We start from the raw sequence: 15376 nt of genomic DNA, 5'->3' as shown, positions 1-15376 counted from the left end.
TATGTTACCTACACTTGCAACCTAAGACTTTCAGCTCTTCAGTAAGTTCACGTGTCACGTGCAAGTAGTTATTAATAGGATAGAATATACTCATTATTTTCATGGTAATAATGGTGTAATTGGGTAACTTATTTTGCTTGAGATGTCTATTCAGACTTTACATTAGCTGGTGTTCGGGTTAGACTTAACATGCCCTGCCCTCCAGTATATATATGTTACAATTGTAATATTTGTGTATGCCTAATTTTCCACACAGGATGAAACAGAGGCTAGTATCCTAGTGTAAACCGGGAGTGTTACTGGCCTTGTGTGAAAAGTTCTCATTTCCAGTTAAAATAACTGAAGTTGTAAAACTGCACAGAGATACCAGAGACAATAATCTTTATTATACAGAAATGTGAAGGCCATATGCATTAAATGAAAAGGTGTTTTGCAATGAACATTATGCAGATTCAAACTGAAGGCATCTTCATCTTATCGAGATACAATATAAAAATAAACACTGACCAAGAGTTGCTAGAAAGAACTCAACTTCTACTCTCCCAATCAAGCTGAAACTTTCCACAGGAAAACCTGGTTTCAATTCATGCTGAATTGTTTTCATATGGAAAGAAAAAACTAAGTCAGGTAGAGGCAACCAGGGACTGGTTTTTATACTTTTAGAGAGCCAGACTGAAGCTCTACTCAGCTTCACATTTAAGAATTTGTTTCACTTTAAAATTTATATCTCTAGTCACCTAAGTGATACCTAAAAGTGAAAAAAGAAAGTTAATTGAGTTGGGAATTTTGTGGAGCTAGACAGGTTTAGGGGAGAAGATGAAGTTACAATCATTCATTTAATTACTTCTGATTAGGAAGATTTGATGTCAGGTCTGGATCATCTGTATTAGCCCTTTGATAGCCCGTTTCTCTGTAGCTGTCAAGAGGCAAGATCCATTAAAAGTATCAGCATAACAAATGCTTGACATTAGCACAGTTTGGTGCCTGTCCTCTTTATATTCCCAAATACTGGACTTTATATCAGGATGCTTTTAAGAACAAATTGCCCTTCTAAACAGGATTTTTCTTACTAAGCTTCTGTTTGCATTCACTACTGAATTAAAAAATGTTTTAGCGATTTGGTTAGACAGATGGTTGTGTTGAGACAAGACTAATGACTAGAAGGGTATCTGTGGATTAAATATAGATAAAAGTACCTCCAGAACCCTTAAATATAGACAGAATCTATCAATTTATGTAGGAAGCCAAAATAGGGAACAAGAAGATCTAGAGTTTAGATATATTGTCTGGACTCAGGATGCTGCCTTCTGCAATTGAAATTTACAACTCCCTAAATTCAATCAGAGCAGGGACATTTAAAGTAGTCAGGAGGAATCAGGATAGTCATGTGCTAAAGAGAGGAAATTCTGATGCCACCTCCCTTTGCAAATTGTATTGCTGACTGCTTGAAGGAGGTGGTTGAGAGATACATTTTTTTCATTTAGACTTCTGTTCTAATGAATGATGGAGTAGGATAATGCTGAGAGAGAGTAGAGAATATATTTCTGGTTCTAGGACTGTGAGAACCAGGTAATCACATTTGGAATATTCTCATTAGGTTAGAAAAGGAAAAATGAGAAAACCACTAGCGGGACACGCGTTTATATCCCAGAGACCATATGCTCCGAAAATTAGTTTTGTTTCCATTGCCCCTTATTCAAAGAGATGGTTACTTCAACAAGCTACATTACTTAGCAGAGCCTGAGAGACAGACTGAAAACATATATTTAAAATGGAAAATAAAATTTTAAATATATGATAAATGGTTTGCTCTACATCTCATTCACATTCTGTGGCTAGAGAAATCCAAATCTCACTTAGATATTCCTGCTAATGCAAAAGCACACTAGATGGAAGTAAACCAAGAAATGAGAGAAAATATTTATTGGGTGTGTGTTGGTTCACCCAGTTTATTCACCTCTGGAGTGGAAGTATAGGGAAAAATAAAGTCTGCTTATAATAGTCAAGGTCTATACAGGAGCCTTGAAGTTGCTCTCCCCAAATAACGAGTTTGATTCAAGAGAAGGAAAAAACATGATGGAAAACATCTCATCACACAAAGCTTGCTGATGGTGTCTCTGACAGTCACTGGCCAGTAAGGGAAAAGGAGAAACCCACCTGCTGGCTTTAGGATTTATTGAAGGCTGCCAGCACAGCCCAGATCATCTCTGTGGCACTGTGCTTTGTCCCCTCTACCTCAGGGTCCAGTTCCACTAGGTCCTTGGCCCGATTCATTGCCACATCATACTTGTCATCTGTCAGAGAGGAGAAGACATTCTCTAGCACGTCAGAGGAGTGGGCTAGCACCAGTAGTGCTAGTGTTCGCTTGTCCATACGCTGAGGGTCATTTACCCACCGCTCTAGGACACTGTCTTGAAGCTTTTTCACTAGTCGCTGCTTCTCTGTTGTATTGGTCACTGGGTGAGTAGTCATGTCAAATAGGAGGAAATTCTGCTTCTCAGTGGTTAGAATACCCTTCTCTACTAGGTTCTTTGCAATTCTCTCTCTTACATTTCTCAGCTGGTACTGTAATTTGAAAGGGTTCCAGGTCTCACCTATGGGAAAAATAAATAGAAGGCTTGAACAACATTATAAACTAACTAGACCTAAGAAGACATCTATAGAATATTCTACCCTATAACAGTAGAATGTACATTCTTCTTAAGTGCACATGAAACATTCTCCAGGATAGACCATATGCCAGGCCATAAAACAAACCTTAATAAATTTAAAAGGACTGAAAACATACAAAGTATGCTATCCAATCACAATGGAATTAAACTAGAAATTAATAACAGAAGGAAATCTGGGAAATTAAAAAATATGTGGAAATTACACAACACAATCTGAAATAACCAATGAGTCAAAGAAGAAATCACAAGGAAAATTTAAAAAATACTTTTGAGTTGAATGAAAGAAACCCCACAACATACCAAAACTTATGGGATGCAGCTTAAAGCAGTACGAAGAGGGAAATTTATGATCCAAATGCTATATTAGAAAAGGAGATGTCAAATCAATAACCTAACATTCTATCTTAAAAAACTAGAAAAAGAAGATCATACTAAACCCAAAGCAAGCAGGAGAAAGGAAATAATAAAGATTAGAGAGGAAACAGAGAAAATCAAATCAAAACTTGGTTCAATGAAAAGATAAAAAAAAGGACAAACCTAGAGTGACCAAGGAAAAAAGAGAGAAGACTCAAAATTACTAAAATTAGGAATGAAAGAGGAGACATCACTACTGACCTTACAAAAATAAAAAGAATTATAAGGAAATACTATGAAAAACAGGATGCCAACAAATTAGACAACCTAGAAGAATGGACAAATTCTTTGAAATACAGAAATTACCTAAACCAACTCAACAAGAAAGAGAGAGTTTGAATATATAACAAGTAAATAGATTGAATAGTAACTTTAAAACTTCCCACAAAGAAAAGTGTGGTCAAGATGGCTTTACTGGTAATTCTACCAAACATTAATGAAGAATTAATGCCAATCCTTCACAAATGCTTAAAAAAAAAGAAGAGGAAGAGGAGGGAACACTTCCTTAGTCTACACAGTATTACTCTGATAAGGAAATCAGAGTAATTTCTGATTACTCTCACTTAGATATTCCTGCTAATGCAAAAGCACACTAGATGGAAGTAAACCAAGAAATGAGAGAAAATGTTTATTTATTGGGTGTGTGTTGGTTCACCCAGTTTATTCACTGGAGACAGACTTCACAAGAAAACTATAGACCAATACCCCTTATGAATATAGGTACAAAAATGCTCAACAAAATACTAGCAAGCAAATCTAGCAACATATAATAAACACTATGTAGGGAATTTCCTGGTGTTCCAGTGGTTAGGACTCTGTGCTTTCACTGCCAAGGGTGTGGGTTCAATCCCTGGTCAGGGAACTAAGATTCTGAAAGCTGTGTGGCGAGGCTGAAGGAAAAAACAAACAAAAAACAAAAAAAATGGGACTTCCCTGGTGGTGCAGTGGTTAAGAATCCGCCTGCCAATGCAGGGGACACAGGTTCATGCCCTGGTCTGGGAAAATCCCACATGCTGTGGAGCAACTAAGCCCGTGTGCCGCAACTACTGAGCCTGCACTCTACAGCCTGCGAGCCACAACTACTGAGCCCGTGTGCCACAACTATTGAAGCCCGTGGGCCTAGAGCCCATGCTCCACAAGAGAAGCCACTGCAATGAGAAGCTCGTGTGCCACAACGAAGAGTAGCCCCCACTCCACAACTAAAGAAAGCCTGTGTGCAGCAATGAAGACCAAATGCAGCCAAAAATAAAATAAATAAAAAAATTAATTAAAAAATTTTTTTAATTTAAAAAAGAAAACAAACAGCAAAATGGCAGAATTGACTGTCTCCTTATCAGTAATTACTTTAAATATAAATGGATTAAACTACTTAATAGTACGAAAAAATTGGCAGAATGGGTTAAAAAACATAATCCAATTATATGCTGTCTATGAGAGATTCACTTTAGATCAAAGGACACAGATAGGCTGAAAGTGAATGGATAGAAAAAGATATTCCATTCAAATAGTAACCAAAAGACAGCAGGGGTGGCTATACTAATTTTGGACAAAATAGATTTAAAATTATGTAAGGTAAGACAGACAGAGAAAGACATTATATATTAATAAAACGTTCAGTACAAGAAGATATAACAAGTATAAATATTTACACTCCTAAGAACAGGCTCAAAATATATGAAGCAAAATGGGCAGAACAGTCAGAAGTAGACAGTTTTATAACACCCCATTTTCAATGAGACTTAGATCAAGTAGACTGAAAATAATTAAAAAATAGAAGATTCAACAACATAATAAACTCATTAAGCCTAACAGACATATACAGAACACTCCACCTAACAGCAGAATACATATTCTTCTCAAGTGTACATGGCACATTCTCCAGGACAGACCACTTGTTAGGCCATAAAATAAATCTCAATAGATTTCAAAAGATACATACAAAGTACCTTCTCTGACAACAATGGGATGAAATTAGAAATAAGTAAAAGAAGGAAAATGAAAATTTGCCTATATGTGTAAATTAAACAAGTTTAAACAACCAATGGGTCAAAGAAGAAATTACAAGGGAAATTAGAAAATACTTAGAAATGGATGAAAACACAATGCACTAAAATGTATGGGATATAGTGAAAGCAGTGCTCAGAGGGAAATTTATAGCTGTAAATGCCTAAATTAAAAAAGTAAGTCTCAAATCAATCACCTAACTTTACACTTTAATGGACTAGAAAAAGAAGAGCAAAGTAAACCCAAAGCTAACAGAAGGAATGAAATAAAGATTAGAGAAGAGATGAACAAAAAGAGAGATCAGAAAAACAACAAAGAAGACCAAAGAAACAAAGAGTTGGTTTTTTGAAAAGATCAACAAAATTCACAAACTTTTAGGTAGACTGCCAAAGAAAAAGAGAAAAGATACAAACAACTAAAATGAGAAATTAAAGTGGGGACATTACAACTAACCTTGCAAAGATTAAAAAAAGGATTATAAGAGAATACTATGAATAATGGTAAGCCAATAAATTATATAACCTAGAAGAAATGGACAAAGTCCCTGAAACACTCAAATTATCTAAACTGACTGATGAAGAAATAGAAAATTTCAACAGATTTATAGCAAGTAAAAAGATGAAATCAGGGCTTCCCTGGTGGCGCAGTGGTTGAGAGTTCGCCTGCTGATGCAGGGGACATGGGTTCGTGCCCCGGTCCGGGAAGATCCCACGTGCCATGGAGCGGCTAGGCCCATGAGCCATGGCCGCTGAGCCTGAGCGTCCGAAGCCTGTGCTCCGTAACGGGAGAGGCCACAACAGTGAGAGGCCCACGTACCGCAAAAAAAAAAAAAAAAAAGATGAAATCAGTAATCAAAAACCTCCCCAAAAAGAAAAGTCCTGGACCAGATGGCTTCATCAGTGAATTCTACCTAACATTTAAACAAGAATTAACACAAATCCTTCTCAAAGTCTTCCAAAAAACTGAAGAGGGAACGCCTCCTAACTCATTCTGTGAGGCAAGGATTATCCTGATACTAAAGCCAGATAAAGACATCACAAGAGGACTTCACTGGTGGCACAGTGGTTAGGAATCTGCCTGTCAATGCAGGGGGACATGGGTTTGAGTCCTGGTCTGGGAAGATTCCACATGCGGCGGAGCAACTAAGCCTAGCTCGTGAGCCACAACTACCGAGTCTGTGTGCCACAACTACTGAAGCCTGTGCGCCTAGAGCCTGTGCTCCACAACAAGAGAAGGCACCGCAATGAGAAGCCTGTGAATCGCAATGAAGAGTAGCCCCGACTCGACATAACTAGAGAAAGCCCACGCGCAGCAACAAAGATCCAATGCAGCCAAAAAATAATAATAAATTAATAAATTAAAAAAATACATCACAAGAAAAGAAAGTTACAGACTAATAAGTCCTATGAATATAGATGCAAAATTCTTAATAAAATATTAGCAAATTGAATCCAACAGCATAATAAAATGATTATTCACCTTGATCAAGTAAAATTTATCCCAGGAATGTAACAGAAAATCAAATGGGCTGAGGACCTGAATAGATATTTTTCTAAAGAAGACACACAAATGGCCAAAAGACACATGAAAATGCGCTCAACATCACTAATCATCAAGGAAATGCAAATCAAAACCATAGTGTGATATCATTCCACATTTGTTAAGATGGCTAATATTAAAAAGACCAAGAATAACAACTGTTGGTGAGGATATAGAGAAAAGGGAACCCTTGTGTACTGTTAGTGAACATGTAAATTGGCCCAGTCACTACAGAAAACAGTATAGGACTTCCCTGGTGGTGCAGTGGTTGAGAATCCACCTGCCAATGCAGGGGACATGGTTTAATCCCTGGTCTGGGAAAATCCCACATGCCGCGGAGCACCTAAGCCCGTGCGCCACAACTACTGAGCCTGTGCTCTACAGCCCATGAGCCACAATTACTGAGCCCGCATGCCACAACTACTGAAGCCTGCGCGCCTAGAGCCCATGCTCCACAAGAAAAGCCACTGCAATGAGAAGTCCACGCACTGCAATGAAAAGTAGCCCCCACTCACCGCAACTAGAGAAAGCCCACGTGCAGCAATGAAGACCCAATGTAGCCAAAAAAATAAATTAAATTAAAAAAAATTTTTTTAATTACAAAAAAAGAAAACAGTATAGAGGTTTCTCAAAAACTTAAAATTACAACTACCATATAATCTAGTAATTCTACTTCTGAGTAGAATTGAAAAGATATATGCACCCCATGTTCACTGCAGCATTATTTATAATAGCCAAGACATGGAAGCAACTTAAATATCAATTATGGATGAATGGATAAAGAAAATGTGGTATATGTATATACACACACCACACACATACATATATGAACACATATACATATAACAGAATATTATTCAACCATAAAAAACAGGAAATCTTGCCATTCATGACAACCTGGACGGACCTTGAGGGCATTATGCTAAGTGAAGTAAGTCAGACAGAGGGACTTCCCTGGTGGTACAGTGGTGAAGACTCCATGCTCCCAATGCAGGGGGCCTGGGTTCAATCCCTGGTCAGGGAACTAGATCCCACATGCATGCCACAACTAAGAGTTACATGCTGCAACTAAGGAGCCCTTGAGCTGCAACTAAGGAGCCTGCCTGCCGCAACTAATGAGCCTGCGAGCCGCAACTAAGGAGTCCTCCTGCTGCAACTAAGGAGGCTGCGAGCTGCAACTAAGGAGCCTGCCTGCTGCAACAAAGACCCAGCACAACCAAATAAATAAATAAATATTTTTTAAAAAATAAAATAAAATAAAATAAATAAGTGAGGCTGAATGCCCACATAAATCTATAAAAAAAAAAAAGTCAGACAGAGAAAGACAAATACTATTATGATCTCACTTGTATGTGGAATGTAAAACAAAAACAAAAAATTCCAAAATCATAGATACAGAGAACAGATTGGTAGTTGCTAGGGGCAGGGAGGGGGAGAATGACAGAATGGGTGAAGGAGATCAAAAGATACAAAATTCTAGTTTTAAAATAAATAAATCCTGGGGATGTAATGTACAGCATGGTGATTATAGTTAATAACACTGTATTATATATTTGAAAGTTCCAAGAAAACAGATCTTAAAAGTTCTCAGGACTTCCCTGGTGGTCCAGTGGTTAAGACTCCATGCTTCCAACACAGGGGGCCCACGTTCGATCCCTGGTTGGAGAACTAGATCCCACATGCCACAACGAAGAGCTCACATGCCACAACTAAAGATCCTACTTGCCACAACTAAAAGGTCCCGTATGCCGCAATGAAGATCCTGCATGCAGCAATGAAGATCCCATGTGCTGCAACTAAGACCCAGTGCAGCCAAAGAAATAAATATTTTTTTTAAAAAGTTCTCACACAAGAAAAAAAAACTACCTATGTGTGATGATGGATACTAACTAGAATTATTGTGGTGATCATTTCATAATATGTACAAATATTGAATCAATATGATGTACACCTGAAATTAATATAATGTTTATGCCAATTTTAACTCAATAAAAAGTCAAACAATGTAATACATCATTTAACAGAATGAAAAAAAACCCCACATGATCATCTAACTTGACTCAGAAAAGCAACTTGAGAAAAACAAACACCATTTCATGATAAAAACTTCTAGGAAACTAGGAGTAAAAGAAAAATTCCTCAACATGATAAAGAGTATTTATGAAAACCTCAAAGCTAATTGTAAAAGATCCCCCAAAGGTCAAGGAACAAGAAAGACAAGGATGCCTGCTTTCACCACTGCTATTCAACAATTTACTGGAAGTTCTGGCCAGAGCTAGTAGACAAGAAAGAAAAAATTAAAGGCATCTAAATTGTAAAGGAAAAACTAAAACTATCTCTGTTTGCAGATAGAAAATCCCCCAAAGTACACAAAAAGCTACTAGAGCTAATAAACACAGCTAAGTTGCAGGGTACAAGATGAACACACAAAAAATCAGTTGTTTCTATATATCAGAAATGAATAATCTGAAAATGAAATTAAGAAAGCAATCTCATTTATAATAGTGTCTAAGAAAATTAAATATTTAGGAATAAGTCTAACCAGGGAGGTGGAAGATTTGTACACTGAAAACTATAAAACACTGCTTAAAGAAATTAAAGAACACATAAATAATGGAAAGACAGACTGAGCTTCTTTTAATGGACAGGAAGACTTAACACTGTTAAAATGGCAATACCACCCGAAGAGATCTACAGGTTCAACACAATCCCTATCAAATTCTAACAGCCTTTTCCACAGAAGTGGAAAAGCTGATCCTCAAATTCATATGGAATTGCAAGGGACCCAGAACAGCCAAAATAACTTGAAAAAGAAGAATAAAGTTAGTGGACTCATACTTTCCCAACTTCAAAACTTACTACCAAGCTACAGTAAGTAAAACAGTATGGTACTGGCATAAGGACAAACATACAGATTAACGCAATAGAATAGAGAGCCCAGAAATAAACCCTCACAGATATGGTCAACTGATTTTTCAACAAGGCTGCCAACACCATTCAAGGGGGAAAGAATAGTATTTTTAACAAATGGTTCTGAGAAACTTCATATCCACATGCAAAAGAATGAAGCTGAACCTTTACCTTATATCATATACAAAAATTAAGTAAAAATGGATCAAAGAACCAAATTTAAGAACTAAAACTATAAAACTCTTAGAATAAAGCACTGGGGAAAATCTTTATGACATTAGATTTGGCAAAGATTTCATGGATATGACACCAAAAGTACAGGCAACAAGTAGATAAGTTGGACTTCATCAAAATTAAGAACTTTTGTACATCAAGAGTTATTATCAATAAAATGAAGAAATAACAGAATGAGAGAAAATATTTGCAAATCATATATCTGATAAGGGATTACTATCTAGAATATAGAAAGAGCTTCTAAAACTCAACAACAACAACAGAAGCCAATTCAAAAATGGGCAAAGTACTTGAATAGACATTTCTCCAAAGAAGATATATAAATGGTCCATGAAAAGATGCTCAACATCATTAATCATTAGGGAAATGCAAATCAAAACCACAGTGAAATACCACTTCACACCTACTAGGATGGCTATAATTAAAAACAAAACAAAACAAAACAAAAATTAGAATATAAAAAGTGCTGATGAGGATGTGGAGAAACTGCAACCTTCACACTTGGCTGGTAAGAATGTAAAAGAGTGCAGCCTCTGTAGAAAACAGTTTGGTGGTTTCTCAAAACATTGAACTATCACATACCCAGTAATTCTACTCCAAGATATACATCCAAAAGAATGGAAAGCAGTGACTTGAACAGATATATGTACAAAAATGTTCCCAGGAGCATTATCCACAATAGCCAAAAGATGGAAACACCCAAGTGTACATCAACAGATGAAATGAACAAAATGTGGTATACACATACAGTAGAATATTATTCAACCATAAAAAGGAATGAGATTTTGATGTATGCTACAAAATGAATGGATCTTGAAAACATGCTTAGTGAAATAAGCCAGACATAGAAGGAGAATATTATATGATTCCCCTTATATGAGTTACTTAGTACAGGCAAATTCATAGAGACAGAAAGTAGATGGAATGAGGGGAGGGAGGAAGAGGGGTGTTTGCAATGATGTGAAAGCTTTGAGTGTAGAGAGAAGTGATGGTTATATAACACTGTGCCTGTATTTAATGTCACTGAATTGTACACTTATGATTAAGATAATAAATATGTATATTTTACCACAATAAAAAGTTAACTATATACCCCCCCAAAGTTAAAACATGTCCACACAAAAACTTGTCTATGAATGTTCATAGCAGCACTATTCATAATAGCCAAAAAGTGGAAATAACTCAAATGTCCATCAACTGATGAATAAGTAATTAAAGTTGTATAACCATACAATGAAATATTATTTGGCAATAAAAAGGAGTCAAATTAAAACGGGAAATTCTTGGGACTTCCCTGGTGGTCCGGTGGTTAAGACTCTGCACTTCCATTGCAGGGGGCACAAGTTTGATCCTTGGTTGGGGAACTAAGATTCTGCATGCTATGCAGTGTGGCCAAAAAAAAAAAAGCGGGGGAAATTCTAATAAGATTGGTGGATTGTATCAATTTCAGTATCCTGGTTGTCATATTTTAAAATTTTGAGAAATGTTACCAGTGGGGGATTCTGGACAAAGCATATAAAGGGATCTTTCTGTATTATTTCTTGCAACTGCATGTGAATATACAAATGTCTCAATAAAACCTTCAGTTAAAAAAATTGTTCCAGGTCTTCCCTGGTGGCGCAGTGGTTGAGAGTCCGCCTGCTGATGCAGGGGACACGGGTTCGTGCCCCGGTCCGGGAAGATCCCACATGCCGCGGAGCGGCTGGGCCTGTGAGCCATGGCCACTGAGCCTGCGCGTCTGGAGCCTGTGCTCTGCAACGGGAGAGGCCGTGGCAGTGAGAGGCCCGCAAAAAAAAAAAAAAAAAAAATTGTTCCAGAAGGTGACACTGGCTGGGATCTCAAAGTGCCCTGTGGAATATTCTCCTAAAATATTATGCCTTAGGCTTGATTATTCATATTAAAGTTTTTGAACTTGCCCTTGAGAAAAAAAGGAATGAAGTGCTAATACATGCCACAACATGGATGAACCTTGAAAATATTATCCTCAGAAGTTAGTCACAAAAAACCATAAGTTGTATGATTTCATTTATATGGAATATCCAGAATAGGCAAATCTACAGAGATAGAACGTAGATTAGTGGTTGCCTGTAGCTGGGCAGGAGGGTTGGAGAAATGTGGGGAAAACTGCTAATGAGTATGGGGTTTATTTTGGGGATGATGAAAATGTTCTAAACTTAGGTTGTGATGATGGTTGCACAATTGTGTGAATATACTAAAATCCATTTAATTGTATACTTTAAATGGGTCATCTGTATGGGATGTGAATTATACATCAACATGGTTGTTAAAAAATTTCTTGTGAGCTTATGAGGTGGAAAGAGGTAAGATGAAGCTCTGGAAAACTTTACGTACTGATTAATCATGTCTTTTTTGTCCCTCATTAGTACAGTTAAACAGTGAACCATATATATCTTACGCAGCACCCTGACCTTCTATACTTCTTCTCCCAACCTTAAGAGTAGGATAAAAATTATAAAATGTGGGATTTTTAAATCATTCTGAGTCATCTTACCAGTGAGTAGCTCTATCCATGTTTGGACAGTTTCTGTGGGTTCAGTTGCTTTGATGTGTTTGAGAGTTTCATCCAGTAAAACATCACCCGTTGGGCTGTCTGACTTTAGTAGTACCTTTCAGAAAAGAAGAAACAAGAGACCCTGGTTGATATACTTCATTCAAGTTAAAGTTATTCAATATGCTATACATATATTATTGGCTAAGTCAAAGGAAATGCAAAGCAGCATAACATATTTTCTCTGTCCTCAGAAATTTAAAATCTAGTATGGGGTGATAATAGGGAGATAAAAAAACATTTGAAGTGGGCCCCAATGACAAACTGGATATAAATGATAATGGAGAAAAGATTCAATAACTCTTTGAGCCTGGAAAACCAACTTGTGAAACAATTAGTAAAGATAGGAAAGTCAGGAAAAGTTGATGAAGTTTGGTTTTAACTGATACGGGAAAGCCAAGTTGAAATGTCTGGACAATACTTAACTATGTTCCTGGGGGTGGAAAAAGAAGACAGGCCTAGAAATTTGGGAGTTAATATATCATGGGGGTGATAGATGAAGCTGTAAAAGTAAATGATATCTCCAAAAGTTATACAAAGTGATACAAACTGAGACTTAGATGTTAAGGAATGGAAAAGTAAAGGAAATAGGGTACAGCCAGAGAAGCAAGAAGATGTAATATAACAAAGGTCAAAAACAGATGGGACTTTCCTAGCGGTCCAGTGGTTAAGAATCTACCTTCCAATGCAGGGGATGCAGGTTTGATCCCTGGTCGTGGAACTAAGATCCCACATGCTGTGGCGCAATTAAGCCCGTGCACTGCAACTACTGAGCCCACATGCCACAACTAGAGAGAAGCCCATGCGCCACAACTAGAGAAGCCCGCATGGTGCAATGAGGATCCCGCATGCTGCAACTAAGACCCGACGCAGCCAAATAAAAACAAACAAATAAATAAATAAATAATTTTTTAAAAGAACAGAAAGTTTCAAGTAAGAGGTAGTCAGAAGTGTTGAACACCACATATAGGTTAAAAGAGAAAAATAAATTGAAGCCTGAAAATTAGCTGGTGACACCTAAGAATGTAGTTTCAGTAGACTGCTGAGTATGACAGTGAAGTTGTGAGTGGAAAAATGAGTAGTAAGAAAATGGAGAGAGCGGTATACCTCATAGGCTAGAGAGAACTTGCAAAATACTTGGAAGGAGGGAAATTGAATGGTTATCTGAGGATGATCAGAGTTAAGTAAAGACTGCACTTGACCCACGTTTGCCTCTTCATATACAATACTCTATTTCATAATATTATAGGTACAGATATATAGAGAAAAATAATCAACACCATCCTAATGTGATTTTTCTGCATAAAAATGGAAGACAAAATCATGAATTTCTTATAACTCTTTTGACCATGGATACTTGGATTTCTTTCCCTGCTACAGGATAATTAAACCTGCTAGACAATGGGACAACTGAATAAGTAATATTTATATTGTCTCACTACTCAAATCTTCCTATTCATCCAAAATGGACTGTTGATATCTGCCCTTTCATAAGAGGATGTTCGCAGAGGACGCTCTACCTTTCTGTCTAGTAGTCGCTTCTTACGCATGGTGGGGGGTTCTAGATAGATTCGACCTCGCATGGCCAGCTCTATCAGGATGCCCCCTCGCAGGCCAGATGATATGCAGTCATTCCAGAAAGATGTGTAACCCTAGGAAAGGGGAAAAGAGAAGAGAAAGAATGTTCTGAAAGGGATATGGACTTGCGGTAAGCACCCAAAGAATGGTCCACTTTGTTGTGTGATTCATTTCACTTCACATTACATGAACTCAAGGCAACGTATAAAATAAATGAAAAAAATCTCTTTAAGTCCCTTAATCTAACCCCCCTACCCCAAAGTATGACTTTCTGTCTAACTTCAAGGTCTTCGTGAATTCCTGTGGTTTGGCTGTTAGTTAACAATTGGCATGCCAAATTTTAATTTTTGAGAAGACTTTTGGTTTCTTTGATATCTGTTTCCATGACACTCTAAATTTCAGAGTGGGATACAAATAGGTCAAGTAGAAAAATGTATAAATCATTTGAGCCTTTTACGCCTCCAAGACATGTATTATTTGCAAGCTATTTTGATGGGTGGTGTAGTCAGCTCTGCCACTGACTAGTTAAATGCCGTGGGTATGTTACTTAGCCTTTCTCAAGTGCAATGTCCTCATCTGTAAAATGGGGGCACTGATATCTATCTTCATAAGTTTATTGTGAGGAATAAGTGAGATATATATAAGAAAACATTTAGTATGGTACCTGGCATATCATAGGCACTTAAATGTTAGTTTCTCTTCCCTAGGAACTATAGGGAATACAAAGGTATATAGTTAATAGCCACTGTCTTAAGGAGCTGAAAATGTAGCTGGAAAGACCATGCAAACTCCAGGAAAATTTTCTGTGATAATATAAAATTTAAATAAAAGCTCAACCGAAAATGGAGTAGAAGAGACAGGCATAAATCACTATAGGAAATTTAGCTTGTTTGTTTATTTATTTTTAATTAATCAATCTATTTATTTATTTATTGGTGGCATTGGGTCTTCGTTGCTGCGCGCAGGCTTTCTCTAGTTGCAGCAAGCGGGGGCTGCTCTTCGTTGTGGTGTGTGGGCTTCTCATTGCAGTGGCTTCTCTTGCTGTGAAGCACGGGCTCTAGGCATGTGGGCTTCAGTAGTTGCGGCACGCAGGCTCAGTAGTTGTGGCTTGTGGGCTCTAGAATGCAGACTCAGTAGTTGTGGCTTGCAGGCTCTAGAGTGCAGACTCAGTAGTTGTGGCGCACGGGTTTAGTTGCTCCAAAGCATGTGGAATCTTCCCTGACCAGGGCTCGAACCCGTGTCCCCTGCACTGGCAGGTGGATTCTTAACCGCTGCACCACCAGGGAAGTCCCGGAAGTTTGGTTTAGATGATAGTTTTTCAAATTATAAATCACTTTTGGGCTAGAGTAGTCAGAAACTCTTATGGGACTTGAGCTGGGGTTTGAAGAATAGGTTGAATTTAGCAGAGAAGGTGGATTTTCCAGATGAAGGAAGTCATCCAAATTTTACCTATTCT

At 37.5% G+C, this 15376-nt stretch overlaps 1 protein-coding gene across 1 annotated transcript in view; it reads right to left on the bottom strand.

The window, feature by feature from the left end:
* Positions 1-364: 364 nt before the first annotated feature.
* GOLPH3L (golgi phosphoprotein 3 like) overlaps positions 365-15376 on the bottom strand; it is a 37364-nt gene continuing 22352 nt past the window's right edge. The window contains exons 3-5 of the mRNA XM_082675569.1: positions 13863-13994; positions 12286-12400; positions 365-2594 (exon numbers count right to left, since the gene is read on the bottom strand). Coding sequence (XP_082531695.1) covers positions 2167-2594; positions 12286-12400; positions 13863-13994 — 675 coding nt within the window. The 3' untranslated portion in view covers positions 365-2166. The remainder of the gene's footprint in view (positions 2595-12285; positions 12401-13862; positions 13995-15376) is intronic.

This window comes from Grampus griseus (genome assembly GCF_964374135.1).
Source record: "Grampus griseus genome assembly, chromosome: 1".
Taxonomy (NCBI): Eukaryota; Metazoa; Chordata; class Mammalia; order Artiodactyla; family Delphinidae; genus Grampus; species Grampus griseus.
The sequence above is the reverse complement of the archived record's forward strand: the minus strand, read 5'-3'. Positions and strand labels throughout refer to the sequence as shown.